Source organism: Electrophorus electricus, chromosome 1 (genome assembly GCF_013358815.1).
Source record: "Electrophorus electricus isolate fEleEle1 chromosome 1, fEleEle1.pri, whole genome shotgun sequence".
NCBI classification, from domain to species: domain Eukaryota; kingdom Metazoa; phylum Chordata; class Actinopteri; order Gymnotiformes; family Gymnotidae; genus Electrophorus; species Electrophorus electricus.
The window spans coordinates 30,616,164-30,642,567 of NC_049535.1; the positions used below are offsets into that span (position 1 = coordinate 30,616,164).

General features: G+C 47.2%; 2 protein-coding genes across 8 annotated transcripts in view; both read right to left on the reverse strand.

Moving 5' to 3' along the window:
• Nucleotides 1-272: 272 nt before the first annotated feature.
• On the reverse strand, nt 273-16,587 carry srebf1 (sterol regulatory element binding transcription factor 1). Of its 4 annotated transcripts, none has more exons than XM_035524527.1 (20): nt 16,180-16,587; nt 13,731-14,177; nt 9,359-9,531; nt 9,064-9,207; nt 8,556-8,774; nt 7,976-8,090; nt 7,704-7,858; nt 7,234-7,429; nt 6,853-7,037; nt 6,417-6,678; nt 6,150-6,316; nt 5,901-6,069; nt 5,595-5,703; nt 5,281-5,390; nt 4,897-5,029; nt 4,401-4,569; nt 3,550-3,744; nt 2,609-2,720; nt 2,159-2,404; nt 273-1,543 (listed from the first exon to the last, which is right to left on the reverse strand). In XM_035524527.1, the coding sequence occupies exons 1-19, from the start codon at nt 16,283-16,285 to the stop codon at nt 2,184-2,186; spliced, it is 3,387 nt and encodes a 1,128-aa protein (XP_035380420.1). In that variant the 5' UTR covers nt 16,286-16,587; the 3' UTR covers nt 273-1,543; nt 2,159-2,183. The 4 variants fall into 4 exon arrangements, with proteins under 4 accessions (XP_035380420.1, XP_035380417.1, XP_035380421.1 ...); XM_035524524.1 differs by having other exon boundaries at nt 273-2,037; XM_035524528.1 differs by having other exon boundaries at nt 273-2,404; nt 9,359-9,528.
• Nucleotides 16,588-17,867: 1,280 nt separating this feature from the next.
• LOC113577890 (TOM1-like protein 2) overlaps nt 17,868-26,404 on the reverse strand; it is a 19,220-nt gene continuing 10,683 nt past the window's right edge. For 2 of the 4 annotated variants that reach the window (XM_035525044.1, XM_035525038.1), the window contains exons 11-16: nt 25,558-25,675; nt 25,384-25,459; nt 23,233-23,298; nt 21,143-21,202; nt 20,467-20,503; nt 17,868-20,330 (exon numbers count right to left, since the gene is read on the reverse strand). In XM_035525044.1, the coding sequence (XP_035380937.1) occupies nt 20,182-20,330; nt 20,467-20,503; nt 21,143-21,202; nt 23,233-23,298; nt 25,384-25,459; nt 25,558-25,675 (506 nt within the window). In that variant the 3' untranslated portion in view covers nt 17,868-20,181. The remainder of the gene's footprint in view (nt 20,331-20,466; nt 20,504-21,142; nt 21,203-23,232; nt 23,299-25,383; nt 25,460-25,557; nt 25,676-26,404) is intronic. The other 2 variants (XM_035525041.1, XM_035525048.1) reach the window with 2 other exon arrangements.

Here is a 26,404-nt window from a genome sequence, read left to right on the forward strand (position 1 = left end):
ATAACTAATATAACTGGACTACTAATATAACTCATAACAGGACTACTAATATAACTGGACTACTAATATAACAGGACTACTAATATAACTGGACTACTAATATAACTAATATAAGGGGACTATTAATATAACAGGACTATTAATATAACTAATATAACAGGACTATTAATATAACTAATATAACTGGACTACTAATATAACAGGACTACTAATATAACTAATATAATAGGACTACCCAAAGTGTTCAGCAAAACACACAGAGGCAGCAGACATGTAAGAAATACATAACAAAAGTGCTTTTATTTACATTCTCAAGAATAAATCCAACAGCTGACAATTGGACACTTTTTGCGTGCGTGCGTGTGTGTGTGTGCGTGCACGCGTGTGGGGTTAAACACATCCGTTCTTTGTGATTTCAGTTATGAATAGGCTACTACAGACTGATTAGTCTACAGATTGTAAGTTTAACATTTACAAGGATCTCTCTTTTTTGCAATGGATGAAAATGGAAGCCAGTCATTGAAATCCCCCCAACCACAGCAACGGTTACGTCTCCCATAACTGTTTTAAATCCCATCTTTGGATAGGTTAACATGGGAATGGCCTATCTCTTAACAGAGCCTGCATTCTTACAACCTCTACTGAAATTCACAGCATTCCTCAGCCGACCACCCACCCCTATGGACGCTCCGTAACTGAACACAGCTGTTTCTTTAGGAAAAATCCTGCTCCTTTGTCACAAAACAAGGAAACAGACTGTGCCTCTCTCTCAGTAGTGTAAATGGGCACAATATTTGGAGAGAATCATTACTAAGTAGAAGGTGCTCTTTTCCGCTGATCTAGGAGCAGTCTCTGAAATCCGGATTCTCTAATTAAATGTTTTAAGAGAATCAACAAACTTGTGCCAGATCAACAGCATAAAAAGTGGCTAACGCTGCAATCACACGTATCGTTAAAAGTGATGTTCACCGGTGTAGCACTCATGCCAAATGTCAAAGTAATTCCTCTCTGGTCCTACCAAATACTGATTGCCCACATCTTTAGAGATCATAAATACATAAATACACACACACACACACACAATGCTACATGAAAAAAAACGTTATAAAGCCAGAGAGATTCTGCAAGATGTGCCCCTGCCATGAGGGTGGGGCGGTCCAGAATGATCTGTACGGATGATGAAAAGGAAAACCTGGTGTGCTTGACTCACTGCTCTGCTCCTACTTCGACAGACTGGTCTCCTGGACACGGATTCAACCTGGACAGCCTGGATTTCCAGGTGGCTGTGTCACCTGGACATGCTGTACTAGCCAAACGGACTCGGCGGTGAAAGATTTCATGTAAATTCTGAGACGTGAGGCAGTCGTTCGGGGGATTCAGACAAGCACACAGACGAGGATCCGCTACCAGTCGAGTTTTCTGATGGCAAACGTCCACTTAGCAAGTTCCTTCCACTCGAGTTCAGCTCGCCCACGCTCCATCCAGACACAGTATGGCACTCAAGATGGCTGGCCCAAGCTTGCACCGTCAACGTTCCTGTCTCCTACCATTGCGATCGGACAATAGGCGTTATTATGTGTGAGAAAGCAATGTCATATGTTCGGCTGAATTTTACTGTGTGTGGCGGGGGGGGGGGGGGGGGGGGGGAATCAAAGTTCTCTGATTCATGTCCAGACGCCCTCTAAGGACAATCGCACGCTTTCAGATCATCTCAGCAAAACGCCATCTAGTGGCCAAGGCAAGTGCTTACAGAGCACCTCATTAAAAGGATTCTTCGCCTAAGCATAAAGCAAATCAACAATGATGGAAAGCTTCGTTAAGTGAAGAACCCCTTTAGGCAAGATGCATGGTAATCACTTCAACAATATCCTCATTCTGTCAGCGCAAATAAATTAAATAACATATTTTAGATATATAAAAAAAAGTAAATGCAAAAAACAGGACAGCCCTAGCATTCTGCCTGATGTGTGCTACTGTTCTGACGTACTGAAGGGTAGTGGTTGGCTTGAGTAGTTCTCTTGCACAGGAACGAGGGGGCTGAAATGGATGAGAAAAAAAAAGAGTCTCTGGTTCAGATTAACGATGCGGGCCGGAAGCTTCAGCCAGTGTAACTGGGCCATGGATTGATCTTCTGTTAGTAAAGGGGAGGTGCTCTCACTGTGTGCTGGGGCAAGGGGGTGTCACTAGGTGGAGGTAACTGTAGTTCCGCTGCCCAGTTTGATGATCATCTGCTGGCAGTCGTGGAGCGTACGTTTGTCGCCGAGCTTCTCCAGCGTGCGGGCGGCGTCGGCTAGCATGCCCACCCGCTGGCCCGGGGCCGACAGGAACGACGGAGGCAGGTACCAGCACGCGAGCATGACCGCCTCGGCCTGCTCCCGCTGGCCGGGCCGCGCCTCGCACTCCTCTGCGCACGCACAAACACACACACACACACACACACAAACACAAACTGAGAACAAAACAGAGTCTGCATTTCACATTCTAAGAGAGTATGTTTAAACAGCTGCACGCAGTACAAAACGCAACCCCTCCGCCCCCCCCAAAAAAAACTTCTGCATGAATATTCAAACATGCACGCCATCCCCGCCCCCTGTAGCTGAGCACTCACCGGTTTTGGCCCCAGGGGTGCCACGGCGACGCAGGCTGCGGTCCAGCAGCTGGTGTGTGCGTGTGGGGCTCGCTCCCGCCATCAGCCTGGCCGTGGCTTCATGCAGGAACAACTGCAGAGAGAGAGAGGGAGAGAGAGAGAGAGAGAGAGAGAGGGAGAGGGAGAGGGAGAGGGAGAGAGGAGAGAGGGAGAGAGAGGGAGAGGGAGAGAGAGAGAGAGGAGAGAGGGAGAGAGGAGAGAGAGAGAGAGAGAGAGAGAGAGAGAGCGCAATTAACAAACCGAGCTCTCAAACCACGCCGCCTTCACAGGCTGCCTCATCTCCCGCTCTCTCCCTTAACTTAACACACTCCCTTAACTTAACACACTCCCTTAACTTAACACACTCCCTTAACTTAACACCTCAGCTCAGCACTCTGTAGTCTCTCCCACAACCAGTTCAAGCTCACCAACAAGCAGAAAGCATCAGGCAGTACCACACGACAGATAAAAATGTTTCAAATACAATTTTATAAATTAACATTTTTTTTAAAAAATCAGAAATCGCCAAACAAATCTAATACGAAACCATATTTTACTTCAATAGACAAGGGAATAATGAATGAATGAATGAATGAATGAGTGTGGTGACCTCCACCAACACCACCACCAGTCTACTTCAACACTTCAGGCTGAAGAGCAGAAGGGCAGAAACGAAAACTAGTGTGCAGGTCCCGGTTACATGCTGACTCTGCTCCGATGCCTCTCATGTCGAGGCGGTTAAAAAAACAGCACCTCAGCAACTCGCACCGGAGGGGCCGGCTCCCGGAGCCATGGCCTACTTTCAGCGGCCCACCAGCCCGGGGGGACACGCCGGACGGCGCCGACGGACCGCAGACCACGTCCACGTGGGAGGCAGAGCCATACGCGAGGTGCGTGTAGGTGGGTGCGCGTGCAGGCCTCACCCTGCGCGTGGCCGGCCGGAAGCCATGAGCAAGCTTGCGCAGCGAGCTCAGGTCCTGCTGGAAGCCCTGCAGCTCCGCGGCAGAGGTGGCGGGCGGGGCGCTTTGCTGGGCGCCGGCCGGAGCGCACACCTGCTGCTCCCGCCACACGTTAGTGCGCGTCACCAGCAGCAGATCACACAGCAGCAACTGTACCAGCTACAGGGGGAAGAGATGATCAGATTGATTAGCACAGAGATTAATATGAGAACTTGTTTTGTGTGGGGTTTTTTTTTTGTTGTTGTTGTTTTTTTTTTTAAGGGAACGGGACAGTATGGGATTTAAAAACAGGAATTAAGAAGGTAAGAACCTTCATAGTAGTAGACTATGAGCATGACAGGAAAGTGGCCCAGTTTGCACAGCGCGAAGGTGTCTGGATGAACTGGAAGAACTGGGAAGAATGCCCATTTGACCACAGAGATGAAGGTGGCATTGTCTGTCACACATGATGGTCTATGTGGGTGTGTGTGTGTGTGTGTGTGTGTGTGTGTGTGTGTGTGTGTGTATGCGCATGTATGTTTGCACACAGCGACTCAGCTCTGTGTTGCACTGCAGGAACATTGCACTCAGTTCAGATACATGCAATGCAACTACAATGCACCACAGCACAGGTCAAGGCAGGACACACGGCCGTGTGTGTGTGCGCGAGAGTGTGTTCACCAACACGCACGGAAAAGCACAGCGTGCAGGGAGTCTTACCATGCCATCCTCTCCAGGGTAGAACACCTGTGTTCCTGCTAGATCTTCCAGAGCACAGCTCTGTGTGCATGTGTGTGTGTGTGTGCGCATGTGTGCGTGCATGTGAGAGTGTGTACCTTATCCAAGGTGGTGCTGTTACTGCTGTGCGGCCCAAGGTTGAGGCTGTCTCTGAACAGGCTGCTGGCTTTCTCACAGTAGCTGAGGCTGAGCTGGCTGTTCTCTGGTTTGGCCAGCAGGGCACGCACCGCTTTAAACGTGTTCAGGCAGGCTTTAGGCAGGGGGCTTCTGCAGCACACACACACACACACACACACACACACACACACACACACTGAGCAGGACAAAGCCGCACATGTACAGGCAGGGGCGCGGCTTACCGCCTCGGGGCATGCTGACGGAGAAACAGCACTCACAGCGAGCAAACCAAATCAGACAAAACTGCCCCTTGAGAATAATCTGCATCTGCTGTTTATTATTTATAGGCTCTCTTTGGAAATATAAAGTAGAAACATAAGAAGTTTTTTTTTTATGAGCCCATCACTAGGGAGGCATTCCCTTTGTAACGTGTGAATATTTAATGGAAAGACTCTTAGCGCTGCGCTGTGCACTCACTCTGCAGACTGAAGGCTGCGTGGAAGGTGCTCCACAGTCGGGTACAGCCTCTCTGCCGCCACCTCATCTCCCTGAAGCCAGTTAATAATCACCACGGCAACAGATGACCACCATTTTGAGTGGGTGTCACAGCCTTGAGGGCCGACACACAGCCAAACACAAGCAGCGCACATGCACAGACACAGACACAGACAGTCCTTTACCAACCTGATATGTGTACAAATTAAAAATTTCACACAGGAAAATGCGACATGGAGCTTACAAGTAGCAGTATGCTACACTGTCTGTCTCTTTGAACTCGCTTATTTTTGACAGTAGCTATAAAACAAGCAAACAAGTAAATAAACAAACAAACTCTCAGCTAAAGTTGTGCTGTGTACTGACCCGTGACGGTGGCCATGTTGGAGCCGATGGCGAAGGCCTGTGTGGTGGCCCCAGCTGCGTCAGACGCGCTGTTCAGCAGCTGCAAGTACTCCAGAGCATCAGAGTACTCACTGCATGTTTATGCACACACACACACACACACGTCAGTATAATGCAAGTCCACACAAACAGGATCCAAACAAACACACAGAGCTCAGACAAGCGCATGACCCCCACACCAGCTTGGCCATCGACCACATCTCTACAGATGCAAGAGGAGCGTGAGCGCTTTTAGAGCTTGCGTATTAAATCCAGAAGTTTCTGGAAGGACCCACCCTTGGCCCTCATTGGGGTTCTTGTCTCCGTGGGGCTGGGCCACACAGTACAGGGCTTTCTCCAGCAGGTGCTCCCTGAAGGCCTGTGTCACTTGGGCCAAGGGATCGACTGCAGACCGGCAGACAAACAAAACAACTGTGAGTATCCCGAGACGTGCCATCATCTAAATCACGCACGTTAACCCTGGGGCAGGTCTGTGATTGGTAAGGGTCCCGCGGCCCCTGTATTAGCAGTGTTAGGGCCCCGCGGCCCTGGTTTGGCAGAGCCCTGCGGTCCGGGCGTCAGAGGGCAGGCAGAGGGCTCACCCGTGTTCCCCGCCTGGCTGTAGATGCTCTCCTTGGGGGTGGCGCGCACGGACCAGTCGCCGTCCACGAAGAAGCGATGGCCGAGGGGGTGGCAGAGCCACTGCATGGCGGGGGGCACGCTGCCGCTGGGAGACAGGCAGGCCTGCCGCGCCCGGCTCAGGAAGCCCCGCTGGAGGGAGGGAGAGGGGGTGAACACAGCCGGTAGAGGAGGAGGGGGGTGTGGGGAAAGCTGGCGGTGAGGGCGCTTACAGAGGTGATGTGCAGTAGGCGGGGCAGGCTGGTCTTCACCCGCAGGGCGGCGGCCACGTAGATCTCGGCCAGCGTGGCCACGGGTAGAACATCACCAGCACACTCGGCCAGGTTAACCGCACTCAGGGCCATGTGCACGGCAAACAGGTGGCTGCCGCCCAACTTGGCTACACACGCGCGCGCACACATACATACACATACATGATAACTATTCAGTCCCTCACCAGCACACGTGTAGCACAGGCAGCCATTGAAGTACTCCCTCACCGGTCATATGGAGCTGATGCAGGCGGTGGTAGACAAGAGCACCATCGCGGCAGCTCTTGCGCGCGTCCTCCTGCAGGGGGCGGTCAGCGCGCAGGGCGCCGGCCCTGCACGCCAGCCAGCGGCCCACCCACAGCTTCTGCAGCCAGAGACGCAGCGTGGACCAGAGCACAGCGCACACCAGGTCCAGCTGAGAGGTGGGCAAGGGCCGGCCCAGGGCTTTCAGACACGTCCACAGGTTCTGTGAGGCTTGGGCAAAGTCTCCCTGCAGACAGACGGGGACGGAGGGAAAGGCAAATTCATTCAGAGCATTTAGGACTTGCATAGAGCTTGAAAACCACAATGCAATGTTTTAGCCTTTACATATAAATTCTGCAGGTGTCGGGGGTGAAATGCTGATGAATGTGTGTGTGTGTGTGCGCGCGTGCGTCTGCCTCACCCTGGCCAGGTCCAGGTCGGCCTGTTTGCGGTGTCTCCAGAAGTGGACGGACGACTCCGAGTGCGGACGTGTGACCGGCTCTCCGTACACCAGCAGCTTTATCAGAACTCCGGCCACCAGCAAGCCATTCAACAGCCACACCAGCAGAGTGGGCAGCATCCAGCCCATCCAACCCCACGGCTCGGCTGCACAACACACACACGCGCGCGCAACACACACCGTGTACGGATACTGTTCCTCGTCTTCCTCCGCGCAGCGCCGAAGGAAGGACATTTACGACCGAGTGCCCGCATAAACGATAACATGGGCAGGTTAGACGTATGGCGAAGAGGCGATCGGGTGATCAGAGGCCGTCATGCCCCACCCCGGACGCGGCAGTACCTGCGCTGTCGAACGCCAGCACGCTCCGGCCAGTCCTGGAAGCGCCGGTGGCCGCTGCGGCTTCCCCCGCCGGGCCGGCGCTCCCAGACAGGGAGGCCAGCGGGTTGAGGGACAAGAAGAGAAGGGTGAAGGCGCACAGAGCCATCCGGGAGCGGTCCAGCATGCCGCCCGCAGCTTTCTCAGTATGGGTCACTGGCTGAGAGAGAGAGAGAGAGAGAGAGAGAGAGAGAGAGAGAGAGTGTGTGTGTGTGTGAGAGAGAGAGAGAGAGAGAGAGGGAGAGAGAGAGAGAAAACTGTTATATATACACTTATTCCTCCAGATACGCCTCACATAACACAGACTACTATGGTGCAAATAAATTTGCATCAGTCGTCATCATCATCTATCGTGTTACCATGGCATTTAGAACCCATGGAAACGCACTGGTCATGTGATCCTTAGGTGCAGTCAGTGGTCTGGAGCAGCTCACCTTGCTCTCGTCTCCCATGGGGCTGTCTGGCTCCGAGTCGCTGCTGCACTGCGAGAAGTGCCCGGCAGGCGGGGGCGAGCCGGCGTCCGACGCGGGCGGAGTGGGAAGCTCTGTCTTCACGTCCACCTCCATGGCCACCAGGTCTTTGAGAGACTCTGCACGTGACGGGGGGGGGGGGGGCGAGAGAGGTGAGAGCCAGGCTGCGACGCGCAACAACAAGGAACAAAGCAGGATGGGCGATGCCGGGGTCAGGATTCAAAGGGCAGACTCACTGTTCTTCTGGTTGGCCAGCTTGAGAGCCATGTTCTCCTGTTTGAGCTTCTGGTTGGACTGCTGCAGGTAGCGGATGTAGTCGATGGCCTTCCTCAGCACGGCTGACTTGTTCAGCTGCAACACAGCGAGACTGAATCAGCCTCTCGCCCAGGACGTCGGAGACAGCAAAAAAAAAAAAAAAAAAAACTCAGTTCCATCCGCGACACTTCTGGTTTGATTTGGGGTTTTTTTTAATGCAAATTGCTAATTCCCTCCAGCCATTCACGCACTACTGGAGTTACAAAATGAACACTGTTCAGTTTTCTGGGGATTCAGCTAAAGTGCGAAAACATCCTGACGGCTTCCTTCACTTCTAAAATCCCAGCCAGTGTCAGTACAAGGATGACCATGCGACACAAGGCCACTGGGCACATCTGTTAGGCTGTTTTGCCCAATGCAAAGGAGGGAGGGGGGGGGAGGGAGAGAGAGAGAGAGAGAGAGAGAGAGAGAGAGAGAGAGAGGAGAGAGAGAGAGAGAGAGAGAGAGAGAGGAGAGAGAAGTGAGAGTGTGTGTGTGTGCACGCGCGAGGTGGGGGCAGACCTTAGCCTCTGTGCCAGCCACCAGGTCCTTGAGCTCAATGATCTTGTCATTGATGGAGGAGCGGTAACGCTTCTCGATGGCGTTGTGCGCCGTGCGCTTCTCACCCTTGTGCACCTGGCCTCCCGGCTTACCGCTGATGGCGATGCGATTGATGGGCAACTTCTCTGTGTCCACGACGACGGGAACGGTGGTCAGGATGGTGCCCCCGCTCATCAGAGCCTGAGAGAGAGAGAGAGAGAGAGAGAGAGTGTTGAGACAACCAGCTAACCATGTCTTTCCTGAGTGAGAGGCATCTGAAAAAGTGAAAGAGTAAACAGGTATGCAGGGCACACAGGACACCCAAGACACACCACACTCCGTGCACGGCTGTCTGGACGGGACCGTTAGCTCAAGTTTTACTGCGGCGTTTCGTACTGAGAGCCGGTCAGCGGAGTCTGGTGTAGCCGTACGCTAAAGGGCGGTGCGAGCGAGAGAGTGGTTGGGGCAGGGGGGCTTTTGGGAGGTCGACCTGTAGGGAGGCGCTCTGCACAGGAGTGGTGGTTGTAGCCAGGGAGGTGCATGGAGATGCTACAGTGGTCACCATGGACACGTCGGGTTTCAGAGTTGTGAGCAGCAGAGAGTCGGCCTTGATGAACTGAGGCTGCAGCAGGACCTGAGACACACACACACACACACACACACACACACACACACACACACACACACACACACACACACACACACACACACACCTGTAGAACTCATTTCATAGTGCATCTGAGACAAACTCTCATCGTCTCCAATTACCAACCACGCCTGCTTACCGGAACCTGCTGGACATGAGAGGTGAGGGTTTGCGGTGGGGCACTGGTGGACGTGCCGAGGATGGGGGAGTTGGGCAGGCCCTGGACCTGAGCCTGAATGGCAACGGGCTGGACGGGCTGTGGAGAACTGGGGACGCTGAGGCCTGGCTGGGGAGAGCCCTGCAGAGCCACTGCTGTAAAGAACACCACCATATTACCGACAAAGAACCACGACAACACGACCAAAGTACAAAACACAGCTCTGCAAGTCATGTCCGAAATTTTAAAAGGCAGCCAGCACGGGAATGAAAGGACGCGGCATCGTTTACGCAGATCTTCTACGCCACCAAGACCGTTTTCGTCCTCACAAAGCATGTGAAAAATCAATTAAAGCTTAAGATTTCTCAGCCTGATGCAAATGCAATATGTTAATATGCTTTAAAACATCATAAAAGCCTGACACTAGCTGCATTTTAATGAGTACACTAATCCAGTCAAGTTAGGACCAAATGAATTTTAAACTTTCAGTTGACATTTAAATATTTACACACTCTCTCTTGCACTTGGGGAACTTAGTATGAACATATATTGTTCTTTAATATTTAGATTCTTCTTTTTTATTGAGTAATACTTGGAAATGGCCAAAGTGGTTTCTGAGAAAAACCATAAAGCCTGAAGAGTTCATTTAGTGACACTTTACTCTGACTGGCCATTGTTTAGTTTAAATAAACACCCAAACACTCTCAGTAACAAATCAATGATAGCAAAGAGGTGAAGCACCTAAATACATTCAGTGATTGAATCAAGAGACATTTAATGAACTGTGTAAATAAGACAACATTCTGTAACTGGGTTTTGCTTAGAGTTAAGGTTAGGATTAGGTTTTGGGTTGAGGTTTAGGCTGAGACTCAAATTAGGGTTAAGGTTAGGATTAGGTTTTGGGTTGAAGTTAAGGTTAGTTGGGTTGGTTTGAGGTCTGATCAGTGGAGTTTGACCCTAGAACTGTTCCTCTTGTGAGTAAACTTTAACTGCGATTTTAACCAGACAATGTCATTCATGACAATGTTACAGATAATAAATCATCTTTAAAGGATATATTCAAAAAAGTGTTACCATTTATTTTGTGGTTAAAACCGTGCTTCGCCTCCATAGAGCAGTCTGTGTTAATGATTCTCTACAACATTTACAGGACTGACCCAGAGGCGTAACGAAGGAGGGCGTGTGGCGTAGTGAAGCGTCTACCTAATGTTTTGGCATGGGAAGCTTTTTCATGATGGAAAAACACAAACCGCGCTTTCACATTAGCAATGGTGTTCATTCAGACAGAGGCTGAAGGGTTGCAGAATGGAGAGACATTTAACAGGGATGAAAACAAAACACAAAAAACAACAACAACAAAACAAAACAGGTGATGCTTCTGAGACAAACGAGACAAGCGACAGTAATCAACCCAAACCCAGGTCAAGGAGACGGGCCGACAAAGCGCATCTTGCTCCCGGGTTCTCAGTGACTGTGGCAGGAGGCGAGGACAGGCTGGTGTGTGAGCGTGGTGGAAGAAGACGGCAAGAGCAGTCTGTGTTTCATGTCTGAAACCTCCGGCAGCTGACAGTACACCCAGCAAACTAAGACGCTTCATCCCAGCCCCATCGTTAGGTCACTCCATTTCTTTCTGTTGTTGTTCTAGCAAAGTGACTGAATTTTCTTTCATTTTTCTCTTTTTGTGGAAAAATAAATAAATAAATAAAAGCACACAGACCGACGGAGCAAAAAATAGTTTGATGCAGTGGAGGTGGAAGTTTGGTTTTTTTTTTTTATTGATGTGCACAGGAGAAATTACTGAAAGAAATGTAAAAAGTGAAAACAACATTCATGATCTTCATGTTATTCAAGTTAAACTTGGTCTATTTTGGCACCATTTTGTTGGGGGGGGGGGGGGGGCATGAACATTTAATCCTCAGGAGGGCCTGATAGAACTAGTGTGGACTAGTGCTTTATACTTCCTAATATGTTTACAGGGCTGTACTGCGTCCATCCTGCACATCCTACTTCAGCGGGCCCCCGTTTCATACAGAGGGGGTTACACACATGTAAAACTGCTTGTTATCCTTTGCCATGGGCCATGTGAAACCACCATCAATGTTGGCACTGGAAGTTTAAACTTCCAATATTTTAAGGCAACTCTCATGCTAATGAATGAATGTGGAAGGAAGAAGAAACTTCCTAATGGTATTGCTAAAAACATGCATATAGTAAAATTCCATTTTAAAAAATGCCTGTTACTTAGAATATACAAATTTGGTTAACTATTGTCAGACTCTGATTACACAGAACACCGGTATACCTGAAGTCACTGTTCAGTCACTGCAGTATGAGTAATCACACGTGAGTTACACAACAGCGGCAGTGGACCTTGACCTTGACCTGTCCCATGCTGCTGCACTTTCTTCCAATGACATCAGCTATGGTCTGCTGAAGCAGGTCTTACAAAAATAAACAAAGAGCAATGCACTAAAAACCTAGGTCAGCAACGTATGGGCACTAGGCCATCAGCTGTATGTCCTGCACAGTCTAAGGTCCACTGGCCATGGTGGCATAATTACAATACAGAGCTGAATCCCACTCCATCCATCTGCATTCATAACAAATCAGGTCTGCGATAGGGGTATGATGTCATACAAGCTGTTGACATCGTCGTTCCATTGGCCCAAAGCCCTGTCCGTCACCCTTGAAGCTGATCGCGTGATTTGAATGACGGCGCTGCTACAAGCTGTGCTTACGCGTCAGATAGTGAGGGCACATTTTTACACTCTGGTAAAGCGCCAGATTACACGTCTACCTCGTCAAAGTCCGTCTTCCGCCTTAGCCAACGAGTGCTGCACTCCAGGAGTGACAGCTAGCAGAAGAACAAAAACCGTCCCCCTTACAACGGAGAAAGAAGAGAAAACTACACCTGCGTTGTAATTACAACACATGACCACTGCCACCTTATTCACTGGCACATGAAGCTCTAAGAGGCCAGTAAGGAGTGAGTGAGTGGTGTGCCCCCCCCGTCTCAGACCTTTACACAGGGAAAGAAGGAAAGCTCATCACGTAGGTGTGCACGGAGCATCAGGTGTTTTAATATTTCCTCCGGACAGCTACTGTTCCTCCCAAACTAGCTACCGATTTAAAAAAAAAAAAAGAAGGGTAAGGTTTACAAGACTGGATCTAACCAACTCAGCGCTTGTTTAAAGAGAACCATTAACCACCTGGTCAGATCATTAAGCTCACGAGCGCCGATTGCCAAGTTGCCTTTGCTGGATAAGATTAAGCTGCCATTATGTGGGTTAGTGCGATAAGCTATGGCTGAGGTTCACAGGGTACGGCGTTACGTCGTCTCACGCATGCTGGAGCAACATGGGCTGTTCTTTTCGTGCTTTGGATCAGACGCTCCAGTTCCCCGAGAGCGCAACGCAGCGATGCCCTGGAGAATTCTGGCAGGTCCTCTCGGTTGTCGTCAACACGCTGCTTCAAATGTTTTGAATCTCTTATAAAAATCATTGAAAAGGTGGTTTCTCTTTAGTTATATAAATATCTCAATTCCAAGCCCTTAAATGAGGTATTCCAATCGAGTGTTCGTGCTCATGTTCTTGAATAGACAGTGCAGGTGCACTATTTATAGCTTTTCTTTTAGATCTTAGCTCTGATTATGACACAGATGGGCACTACTCAGTATTATTGTACTGGCTACAAAGCTGGGTTGGCCTCTCCAGCTTTGCTTTAAATCGGTTCCAAACATGCCTGAGAGGCTGCGAATATTATCAGAATATTATTGGTTGCACTTGGAACGTTCAAGTGCTTGCTTTGTCTTGTCCGTTAACAAGAGTATTTAATGAATACAACATTTCCTTTCACCGATGTGCAGACAATTCAGAGCAGAATGTGTTCATAGGTGAAGGTCCATGAGGGTCTATCGGCATCCTTGCCAACAGATACCCGCCTCCAGAGAAGCAGGGCAGCCTCGTTCTAACTACGGCCACCAGCTGTGGAATTCCTCATTTAGTGACCCGAGGGCTCCGGATGACCCAGGCACGTTTAAGAGGGGACCTGTGAGTTTAGGCTAGCTTTTAATTAACCTTAAGTGATTTGCGCTCTTTATTTTCTGAAACTTTCATTTTTAACTAATTCTTTGTTCTTAATTATCTCATCCTACAATATAAAGCAAAGAACAACAGAAATATAACAACAACGGAACATAATTATTTTGTTTGATCTTTAATTGATTTAATGCTATGCCCATTTTATCCTTTGTAAAGCACTTTGCAAACCTCATTTACAAAAGTGCTGTATAAATAAAGATTATTATTGTACTGCTTTTACACAATAAAGGTAAACGAAGGAAAACACATCCTACCAGTCAATCCGTTCTGTAGCGTGTAGTTAGCCACAGGCTGCTGCTGTTGAGGAGCCTGCTGGCTGGAGCTGAACCCAGGGTTCTTGGTGGCCGGGCTGGACGGAGCAAGGGCCGGTGGAGTAGTCTGGGCTTTGGGTCGGCCGGTCGGCCGGCAGGGGGGCGACGGCGCCGGGCTCACCTGCGCCAGGGGAGGCTGCTGGAACGCAGGGGGGCCATGGGCCTTTTCCGGGCTAGATGAGCTGCAGCTGATGTGGGGGCCCAGCAGGGCGTCCAGGTGGGGGTTGCTGCTGAGGACGGAGGAGGTGCCACCAGGGGAGGCAGCGGAGGGGGGAGCCGAGCCAGAAAGGGCCGCGGCCGGGGGCTCCTGCACCGGGGGCGCTACAAACGCAGACTGGTCGAACAGACTGCTGAACTCCATGTCATGGTTGTGGATCAGCTGAAGCATGTCTAGGGAGCAGGAGTCACAGACACGAACAAAAAAGTGAAATGGATGCACAGGGCCTGTGATTACAGGTTTGAACTGCACACGACACACAGGCACGTGTGCAAACGAGAGCAGGGCTGGGCCTGGAAAGAGGGCAGACTTAGACGTTAGTGGCTAGTTGTGTTAGAACACAGCTAATTATAACGTGGCTAGAATGAGTAAGGCATGGCTTTATGTGATCAGTAAAATGTTAAGACATACAAGATGATAACTTTTGTAAGGTTTTACTAAGGTAAGGTATTATAAAAGATGCATTGATATCTTAATCTCTACTGATGATCCACAAAACTTTGTAGGGTCCTTATGTTTGCAGAGGCAAAACCTGAACACGGCTACTGTGAAACCAATTTACTGGCCAGGGCTGCCAGGTAATGCCAGTAAAAGGCAAGCAAACAGGCTGCTATAAAGCACAGGAATGAATTGCATAACCAGCGCTACCATTTTAAGGCAAGGGCACAGAGGCAGCCTGAACAAGGTAATTCGCCAGCTTTCTCAATATCTGACACGCCAAGTCAAATACTCAGAAGGTATTATTTCAGTGCACAGCTATTACATGCTGTGTTAAGATGAAACCTTGTTCTGGCATCTGTATCCATTTAATATCTAATAAAACGAGCTGTGTGTAGGATGATAATTATATGGAAAGAATACATCCTGTGTCCGCTGCTGAATCTTAATCATATTTAAAACTACAATTTAGAATGTTTGTCCTATATTATAATAATAGTGGTTATTAGTGGTTGTTAGTGTAAGCATCAGTACATAAAATTAATTCTTCATACTCTTGATAAATGTATGTTTACATTCGTGTATGATGACATCTGAAAAACTGACCGGTTCTCTATTTGTTAGGAGGCTAGAATTTGTCAAAATTTGTAGAATTTGTATGAGGTGATCGCTCCCGACCAATCAGAAGACGCGAATGCGCCTCGCTATGCAACCCAGCCCCGAGACGGAGGGAGGAGCGCGTGTGTGTAGTCTCATTGAGGAGAGGTTACTATCGGACACTCCGCAGTCGATTTCAGCACGGGTTCACTTGCGGTTATTCGGATGCGCAATGTCTTACGTTCCAAGATAAAACCAAAACATTGTTTTTACATCAAAAATAAATATTTAATAACATTAAAACCGAAGCCATTACAAATACTACTTCATGACATTTTAAAAACAACTACTTGTATATTGAAATAAGTAATGTTAACTAGCTACTTATTACAAGTAAATAATGTGTCGTGGACTGAACGGCTATTACAAAAGCAACAGCTACGCTTCGGTTAGTTTCGCCGACAGCAGCTTAAGGAACCCTGCACGGGGAATGAACGGCAATAACCTCGAGCGACGTCACGTGCCCAAGTTCGAGGGGGGCGGGGCTCCATCTTTGGAACTTAAAGCTCGAGACAATGGCGACAGCGGAACGCGGCCGTTTTATATCGGCACCGCTCACAGCGCCCAACGGCCCACGTGTTTCTCATTAGACACAGAACAAACGCGGAGTGACCGAGCAGTGTGGGTGCGTCGTCTGAGCGCTGCGACCCTGCTCGTACAGCTCACACGGCCGCACAATTGCAGCGCGGGCTTCCGATACGCCCAGTTTAGCATCGCTGTACAGTCACGAGGTAGGCGAGCTGCGTGGCTGTAGGATCTGTTCAGTGCATTAACGCTCAGCCAGCACTGCCCGCGCAAAAGAAACGCACGTTTCATGACCAAAGACAACGTATCCGTCACACAGACTGTGTTAACGGATAGCCACTACAGTGTGTGTGTGTGTGTGTGATGAGCACGTGCGCATTGGTCCAGCGTTATTTGCGTGGTTAGTGAAAGCACACAGGCAGGTTGGCCAGTGTTATCCAGATAGGAACAGTCTGTCTGCGACTATTAAAACAAAGTTAAACGAGAAGCACTACAAAGTAACAAACGGCTCATTATCTTAGCTGGCTAGTTGTTGTGGGGTTTTTTTTTTCTTACCGTCAATGTCGTTCAGCAGAGCCGTGTCAATATCACTTGGATCATGGAGAGATAAACTCGGGTCCAAGTTATCCAGTGACGGATCGTCAAAAGACAAATGATTCATTTTCAGAAAGACTTGCTTCGGAGCTAGCTAACTGACTTAGAATATTCTGATCCAGACACAAGCGTTAGCCCATGTAAACGCTCAACTTCTTGCAATGAAGAGCCAACTGAATGGGCATGCACCTTCCTGGAAACTGGTTCCGTTGACTTCAGAGTGCTCCGGCTAACTTTGTTGTTAATCTGTCAGATACCTGCGAGCTGCCATTGCCATTCTGCCGCACAAGTCCAAACTTGTCTAAACAGAGTTTGGTTAGTGCACTAGCGTGCTAACGAAGGAGCCAGGCAAACCCCAGAGAGTGGCCCAAGATTGACGTTCCCTGTAACCAATCAGAGCTCTTCTGTCAGAAGCGGGCCTCATGAATATTTACATGCCTCTATGTAGAGAATATTCCAATAAGTGTAGGCTAAGGAGTCACTGTGGCTGTAATTTATCACTGTCTTCAGAGACTGTTTTATCAAATAAAATGAACAATGCATTCAACAAATGTTTAGACTCAATTGTACTGTCAAAATGTCTTATTTTTGAACAGCATATTTTGGGTATTTAACATAATGTTCAAAATACAGTTTTACTGATCGTGGTAATACACCAAAAACCTGACCAGGAAATTCATATCCAGTTTTTTTATGAACACAATTATCATAGTTATTCGTAATCACAAAAATATGAAAACCCCCTCCACTCACGTCTCACGCAACAGCTTGCTGACGAATAAAGTGGGCATGTCCTAATCGGCCAATCGAAGCGTGGGAGGGGAGGGCTTTGGTCGTTCAAGTTTGCTTGATCTGCAGCGTTCGCTCCGCCTGTAGAACCAGAGAAACTGGCCAATGGAGACCTAGGAACAGAGTGGGGTGATATGACATCACAAATGTGGCTCCTGTGATTACATCATGTAATATCTCCTAAAATAATAAAGACAGACCAATAGAAAGCTAAATTTATTCCCTTATCTGAGAAATAAGTTGCTGCAAAAAGAGGAAGTTGCAGCATATCTATACTGAAAAAAAAGTCACTAAAATGTCATACAATTTTAAAATACGATCAAGTTTTTATATATATATATATATATATATATATATATATATATATATATATATATATAGTGCTACACTCTACAATGCAGGTTCACAACAAAACATGGAAGCAAAAGGAGTAGGCAAGGTGAAGTGGGTCATTGACCGACAGTAACACAGCCACCATACAGCAGCGCTCGCTCGTGAAATATGGCTAGCTGTCAGCCAGGAAGTCAAGAGTCTAACACAAGAATAATACCTAATCACCTGTAGCTGCTAGTCTACATGACCCGGGGATGAACTGTTTCAAGTAAATAACATGCACATTAAAAAATAATACATAAAATTTAAAACATCGTCATTCCGCACACCTGTTATTGCAATATATTAAAGGAAAGCGCAGAGTTCGTAGCTTAAGGCCATGTTCAAACCATTTAATCAACTGCAGCTGGAATCATAGCTTGTTTTCAGCTTGAATGACTGACAGCTCCACAGACAGGCAGACACAGAAAAGACATCATTCATCATTCTTTCAAAAAGATGAAGAAGAAATAGCCAGAAAATGAAAATAGACTCCATGTCACTTTAATAAAATAATACAATTAAACAATAAATCTCACAGTAGGAAATGATGACATTTCAATATCCTAAAATACATTAAGCCATTAATCTGAGACAAATAATCAAAAGAATTAAGATTTTTAATGTCACATGGTAACATTGATTAAAGCAGTTATTAGAAATAACGACTGCAACGTCAGTTGAAAGCAATGCTCTTTCTAGAACAGAGGCAGCTAGCATTGACAGGTCTTAGCATAACGCTATTAAAAAGAGCTGAAGAAACATTAATAATCCATTCATTACTTATTTAAACACGTTGAGTGAACAGAAACACTGAAGGTCTTGAGACCTCTCTGAAACTACTGTATTTTAGTTGGTAATTCTGCTATTATCTAATGCTTGATCTCTAGTCATATAATATTAATAGGTATATAGCAGAAGAGCCATCTACAATTTACCACATTTGTTTGTCCATCTTATTTATTTTTATTTCTGGCCTGACTGATCACATTATTGTAATTTGAAATGGGTGATCTTTCAACATTTATCTCTCTGGCTACTTTAGTGGTATTTATAAAATAAATTGTTAATGTTAGGTGAAAACATCCCACTTGGGGATTTAAGGAAATACTGAAGTGCAACATTTAACTGAAAACTAAATTCAACTCCTTTAAAGACTGGTACTGTAACTAAAGCTGAAGTGCAAGAGAAGTAGTGAACATCAAGCCCCAGGCCTCACCAATGCCATCTGAAATATCACTATATATCTAGGGCATCTTTCATGCTTCTTTTCTTCCTTATGTGATATCCAACTACGCTAGCTGGTCTCCAGACCAAATAAACAATTTACTGACATATCTACCAAACATCATATATCCACCATGAAGGCCAACCTTAACAGTATTCAGTATGAACCCATGAACCATGTTCAGGGCGGAGGAAGAGGGTAAGATAATTCAGGTTTTTTCAATGTCGTCACAAACAGGAAGCAAAACTATACAAAAGCAAAAACAACGTCTTCCCCAAAATTTGACATGTTAATCGAAACATTGTTGTACACGTATTTACATATGAATATGAACACAGTTTACCAATTATGCTACCATAATTTAATTCCACATGCAGAGAGTGTCCTCTCAAAATGAACTCCCATGGACTCTTTTTTTTTTTCTCTGTATTAAATTTACTCTTGCTTTTCAGCCAGTTTCTAAAAGCAGGGAAACAAAATAAAATCTCAGGCAGACTTTCCTGTGCGCTTTCCTCTGTGAGGGCCGGAATTTCAGGGGTCTGAAACAAAGGTTCGGTGAAAAGCACGTAGACAACTAACAATTCATGGAAAAAATATAATCAACAACTATATGATCATCAAAGTCATGCTGTATTTTCCAGGTCAGGGTAACCTAATATTCTCAGCCGGTTTAACAAGACTCATTTAATATGGCCACCGTTTTACAGCAGTGTGTGTTTTCATAAAGTCTGCGGGAGAGCATGTTTCATCTGCACCGTCTTTGGTCAGCATCTGATCACGAGGAAACAGTCAAGGTCCTTGGCCAAACCAGCACTCAGAGCAGCGAGCAGCACAGGGACAGAGCAGGAGACAATCGGAGCTTCTACTTTGCTTTCTCCTTTCCTAACTTTCTCCAGGCATCCAGATCCAGAGAGATTCCGTTAGCTAATCTCTCACTAATCACTGTGCACTCCCATAACAGAGTTTTATACCGCCTTTCTGTCTCTCATAGGGACATTAAGGAAGGGCATGAGATTACAGGACTCAGTTACTATAGGAACAGCAGATAGGAATGACACGAGGATTAAAACAATTTGTGGACTGGCGTGTTCAGAATTAAAGCTACAAAATGTAATATACAACAATGGTTTTTGCACAAGCGAAGATGCCAGGGGCTTAGTATTTAACACGTTCTGTTAATAAACTAATTAAACAACCTCAATGCATCGCAAGAGCCAAACCCAAGTTCCTCCCCGCAGAGTCTTGCACGCTGTTAAGCTGCATTATCTGCGGGACTCCACATTCACTGCACGCCGCTTTTCAGGCCAAGCCATGCCCAAGCCGCGGAGACGAGCGTACAGTGGAGGGGCTGCCTTTTGCTCCAGCCGTGGGTGTAGGCGGAGAAAACCTTGGAGCGTCAAAACAGGAGAGGACAGAGACACGGACAGCAGTGAGCACGGGCGTTTGGACGTCGGCAAGCTGAAGAGCGTCGACCGAGGTTCAAGAGTGGAGGTTGCCGTGGTGGAGCCGGAGTTGGAGCTGGAGCGGGAGGGGGAGGCCTCCGGCGGTGGGAGCTTCTCATCCACACGAGCACACTACAAGGCAAAGAGGGTGTCCTCAGTCCGCTCGGCCTTCTTGCGGCTGGTGCCGGGCGCGCTAGCGAGTGTGCCACGGTCTCCTCTAGGGGGCGATGGAGCGGCACTGTCCGCAGACTTGGCCCGCTCTTCTAAGAACTTGGTGAATTCTTTAACAAGGCCATGGGAGGACGAAAAATGAACATCTCAGTACAAATAGAAGACACAATTAACACTGCAATATGTGACTACTCATACACAGGTCTAAAAATATGAATTAAAAAAAAAAAAGTTGTCAGCGCCTACCTTCACTGGTGACTCCCTCCTCGGCCTCATCACCCTTCTGTTCAGCAGAAAACAGAAGAAGCAATGCAGTCATTACAAATGTCAATGAACAAAATTGTTCATTGTGCCCAGCGGTTAAGGTCAACTGTTTGATCAAAGAATAGACAGACTTTAAATGGGCATTCTGCTTTGATACCCACATTTCAGTGGACTCTCACAGTATAAATCCGGGGGTGTAACAAGCATGCACACGTTTGTTCAAGATTCACATATGGGCTGCTGTTTATCAATATACAAATGATGCAATACAGCCATGTGTGATGACATTTCACTACAGCAACAGAACGTTTTCCACATTACTGAAACATTCATCAGCCTCCAGTCTTGTAATGCTCGGTCCATCCAAGCAACACTCGGTGAGAAAACCTTTTTGACACACCATTCTATGTCATTTCCCATTGGTATAACTTTCCGATCTTTAAAAAATTTAAAAAGTTATTTTCACGGTATGAGTATGGATGAGTGACCAATCTAACTGAACTGATAAGAATATTACTGTTAGAGATCAAAAGACTGATAAGTAGAAGAATACAAGAAAGCAACTTGAGACGGGTTATGTGAAATGAAGATGGGATGCCATGTTACCACAAAAAGATGGCCAAAAACAGAGAATGAAATCAAGGTAAAGAATTCTCACCACATCAGTACAGAGCCACTCCTCAATGTCATCCATGACAGAGGACTGCGATACAGGAATCTATGGAGCAAAGCCATGGACAAACCAAAGGTCCCAGCAAAGCCACAAAATAAAGAGCCCCCCCCCCCAAAAAAAAATGAACAGAAAAAACAATAAATCACAAGGTCTGCGAGGAAAATAACAACAACATAACATGCCATCAAAGTCAAACTGAGCAAAGAGCCATACGGCCTTAAACACACACACACACACACACACACACACACACACACACACACACACACACACACACACACACACACACACACACACACACACACACACACACACACAAACTAGCATGAATATTGGCATATTGCATGCAATGGCAGTTAGAGTGATGTTGAGGAGTCACACAGGTGGGGTGGGGTGTGAGAGAATGAGGGACAGGTTTGTGAAGAGCCCTTCGCATTCACACATCACGCCGGGTTTCCCTGACGACAGCACCCTGGATTCACCAAATGGCTGCAAGATTTGCAGAGCAAGTGATTCTTACAGCTGGCTTTTCCATCTTTCTCTAAATACAAGGGTGACACTACATAAATGGTAAGCCTGTATGTTTCAATATGAATTGCCCAAATGAAGAATTTAAGCTGTAGGCAGCCCTGTCTAAATGGGGTTTTAAAAGAAGTGCCAGTGATATGCAAAGTAGGAAAGGTTAACTCCATACACTAAACTCTAAAACAGCCGCTATATAGTACAGCAACAGGTGTATGCAGTGTGCTACTGGAACCTCAGTGTATGCTGCCTGATTCTATATTGTTCAACCTTATTAAGACCTAATGCACAGGAACCTTTGTTCTGGGGTCAGATGTCACACAAATCACACATGAGCAGGGTTACATAAAACTTACAAATATTTATTAAATTACATTATTCTGGATTAGTAAACCATACATGTGTTAAACTAAGAACAGGCAAAAACACAACAGTCATTTTAACCTTAAATTAATCAAGATATGAACAATTACATGAAATGTAACCAGTATTATTTACAGTAATGACTAAAGGCAGCAGAAATGGAAATGCTCACTACACAGGTGTGGGATCAGTGCACAAATGCAGGGGAGTAAAATCAGTTTAACATAACTGGCAACCAAGCACCAAACTTCCATACATCGCCAGGCTCAGCAATAGTGGATGCCAGGTCCTGCAGGAAGGCTAATTTGGAATAGAACTAAACTTAGGTATATAGTATAGAATGCATCAATGTCTTGGTAATACTCTTGATTTTGTTCCACAAAGCTATCTGGGTGTGATACAATATCCAAGACAGATACTGGACATCTAAAGCAGTCATTTCTAATCTGCATCAGTTTCATTAGGACACTAGCCTCTCGAAGACAAGGGAGGGCTCATCCCACTTTGCATCCAAGCCATAATAGCGCCAGTGCTGTTGGTGCTTCTAGAACCTTCCGTAAGCAAGGGCTGGCTGCTCTTATGCGGTCAGCCTTTTGCGACCGTGTCTAGCTCCTGCTTGCATCTGATGGTATCCGTGCTCGTCCCGTGGAGGGACGCGAGCCGGCCTTCCCGTTCTACCAGTGAAGTGAGTGGACAGAAGACGGAGGAGGATGGCATGGCGCACAGTGAAAGGGACAGAGCAGAGGCAAAGCCCCGAGAGCAAGCAGCCCACCACAGAGAGGACCTCAGGAACCTCAGTGGAGATCAGGAAGGTTCCCACTGCTAGGCCTGCCGCCAGGATTTATTACAAACGCTATAATGCTGTCCGTGTTCATTTGGGTACCCTTGACAAACGATCCACTATAATCAAGTGACTGGCAAGAGAGGCAAAATAAGGTGCTCTGTAACAGAGTTTTATTATACATCATTCCACAAGACATTACACCTATAAAAACGTATTTGCCTAAGCGCTTACGCTAATTATAGGATCCGAGGGGGCTGATAACAAGGGCTCTCCCTTTCACTGTGAGGAGTGGACTGGGTTAGCAGCGGTGAGGGGGACCGAGGATGATGGGGTCGAGAGGGCGACAGAGTGGACAGACGCAGGAGGACACTGAGGGGACACTGAGCTCTACTGGTGAAGGCCTCACCATTCCTTGGGTAATGAGCCAGCTGTCTATGGGCGCCAACTCTGCGTTATCAGCATTTACACTCAGCTAAATCAACAACAGAAAACACCCGTGAAACACGAGGCATAGCATGCTCCGCACCCACCCCAGACAGACAGACAGACAGACAGACAGACAGACAGACAGAGAGAGAGACACGCACACACACGCGCACGAACACACAGCAACACACACACACACACGCACACACACACACAGAAAAAGAGAGAGAGAGAGAGAGAGAGAGAACAGCTAAAAAGAACAGAAATGATAAATGACTGCTTTTTTAAGTCAAGGGCAAAGGCTACTGTAATTTAAGGCACAGAGGAGTACAAAAAACAGAAAAGAGATTAATAACAGATAATCAGGATCTATGAGGGCAGGTGGGATGAAATAAAATGAAGGGAATAAACTTTGCCCCATGGGCTGATCACTAAGCTGTAGCTGTGAACTGCAGTAACACTTTGGCTTGTTTTTAGTCTGAAGATTTCATCAAGTGCAGAGTCACTTCCTGCACCCAGAGCTCCTCTGAACACTCCAGCAGGTCTCTCTCTCACACGCACGCACGCACGCACACACACACGCACGCACACACGCACGCACACACGCACGCACACACGCACGCACACACGCACGCACGCACACACACACGCACGCACGCTCAGCCAGTCATCACCTTTAGCAGAGCTGTAATTGGAGCAGTATTTCATCCTGAACTCATGAATGATATCCAGCCCATTTGTGATATCGGACCAGTTTTTATAATTTTATAAAGGCGTGTATTATAAAGGGATTAACATAACCAAGTGCTTCAGGATATTATCAATGCATTTTGCACATGTTAAAGTGATTTCAGTAAGGCAGAATCAAAATTTGTGTAAATGAGAAAAATAAATTTAACAGGGAGAATCAAAGACCATATAAAATGTTCCCAAAACGCTCCCTTCTCCCTGTGGAAAGAAGATACACGGAGGTCTAATGGCACAGTTGTGCTCTGCCTAACACCACGTTTGATTAATTTTGTAGGGTACGTGCACATTCACTGCTATTTATTATTATTATTATGGTGGGCAGAAATAAATGCACCTGAGACAAGGTGGGTGGAGTGACGTGACAGGGGGTGTGGCATTTCAAATCCCATAAAGCCTGAAACCCACATCTGTGGGCAGTATGATCTCATCAGGCCTGACACGTCTGTATTGAGGACCAAATATTTTGGTGCGGCTACTCTCTGTGTCCGTTTCCTCATGTGTTAGCTTTTTTTGGTGTTGCCAACATCCTCGTGGCCATGACGACATCCTCATGGCACGTTGCCGCTGGTTCTCCCTTGCCTTTTAAAGGGAATGAGAGGTGTGGCAATGCTAGCCACACCTGCTGATCATGTGATCAGCCGAACCCAACCTTTTTGTAAGTGCACCGCTCTGCGTTGGATTAGCCGGAGATGAAAATATCAAGCAACATTTCTGCCACGCCTACATGTGCCCGCAACGCAGGTTTATACCTCATTTCTGCCACGCCCGCTCGTGCCTACATTGCGGCCCTATACCTCATTTCTGCCACGCCCGCGCGTGCCTGCACTGCGGGTTTATGCCTCATCTCTGCGCTTGCACTCTGACAAGAAAAACAAAGCCTGTGGTGTCATTTTAATAAAGCTGCTCCAACTTCGAATGTGGCAATAACTGACACTCTACGGCATAAAGCAAAAGCGGAGGGAAGCGCTGATGTTAACTCACATTGAGATGACGGCCCATACGGGACGGCTCCTCAGAGCGCTGCTAGTACAGCCGAACACCAGCAACAAATAAAACTGCTTCCCTCTGCAAGTTTGAATTTCAGAACATAAACCCACTGAGCTCCCAGGTTTACTGTAACCTGAATGCTACGTGCACGCCAAACCAATGTGAGAGGGCTATCGCTACTTCCAAGCGGTCATAAGTAACTAATAAGGAGCAGTGTGGTGTGCCCTAATATGGTTACTTTCAGCTCCAGAGCTTTTTAAACTAAATAGAAGTGACAGTGCACGAAGGTTCAGGCCATGCAGTAATCAGCATTTCGCAATCGCTGGAAATTTGACCCAGCCGTTAACACCACGACTGCAACCTCACGGTTCCCGGTACGCCTCACGGCACTCACCCCAGTGGCATTCTGCTGTCGGACATCCAGGGCAGAGGCCAGGCCGCCAAGGGCCTGTGGGTCTTCGTATTTCACACTGAAACAGAGAGGCAGGCATTTACAGACGAAGCCACAAGGCGGTGGTGCAGAGGGGCTTATGAGTGGGGCTTATGGGCAGGGCTAGGGGCGGCTTACTTCTTGCGCTGCTCGGCGAGGGAGCTTCCTCGGGTCTGGGCAAACATGTCGAAGTCGTCGTGGGGTTTGTGGGTGGACAGGGAGCTCAGGGTACCACTCACGCTGTCTGAATCCACATCTGCAGAGAGAGGCATGGGTTCTGCACCAGCCATTCAGGAATACACTCAAGACAACCACAGTAAACCCTACCCGATATCCTGTTCTGTCATGACCATATCAGTCAATAAATGAGGGAAAAAAAATTTAGCTGATTTATCTGGATGTACAATGCAAAGCAATGGTATAGTAGATCACTAATATTAGCAGGGGGGGCTATAATAAGAAGCAAAGTCTGTGTGTGTGTGTGTGTGTGTGTGTGTGTGTGTGTGTTTGTGTGTGTGCACGCACGCGAGTGTGAACTCACAAGCGTATCTGTGTGGGTGCCTCTTTAAATTAAAAGACCATTGCTAGCTAGGCCGTCTCCTTAGCAGTAGCAAGCTGTGGAGGACCCTTCTTCTGTACCTGGTACCAAATGACACAGTCTACCATAGACCCGTACCTGCGGTGGGGTCATATGCAACTCCCGTGTCCGATAGGCTGAGGGGCTAACATTTTGGCATGGAGAATGAGCGTCAGGTGGGGGAAGTTACTGACAGAGCTGGAGATTTTAAACTTTCTGTGCTCCCTACACAACAACCAAGAGCAAAACATATCGCTGCTGTGTGGCAAGTCAAATCTAGTTAATCACATTAACAACTTAACATTACACAGCTAGCTAGCTGATTAAAAATACATGAACTAACTAACTGCTAAATGTGCCTGGCTAAAAAGAAAGATATGTTATATTAACAATGTAGATTGGTAATCA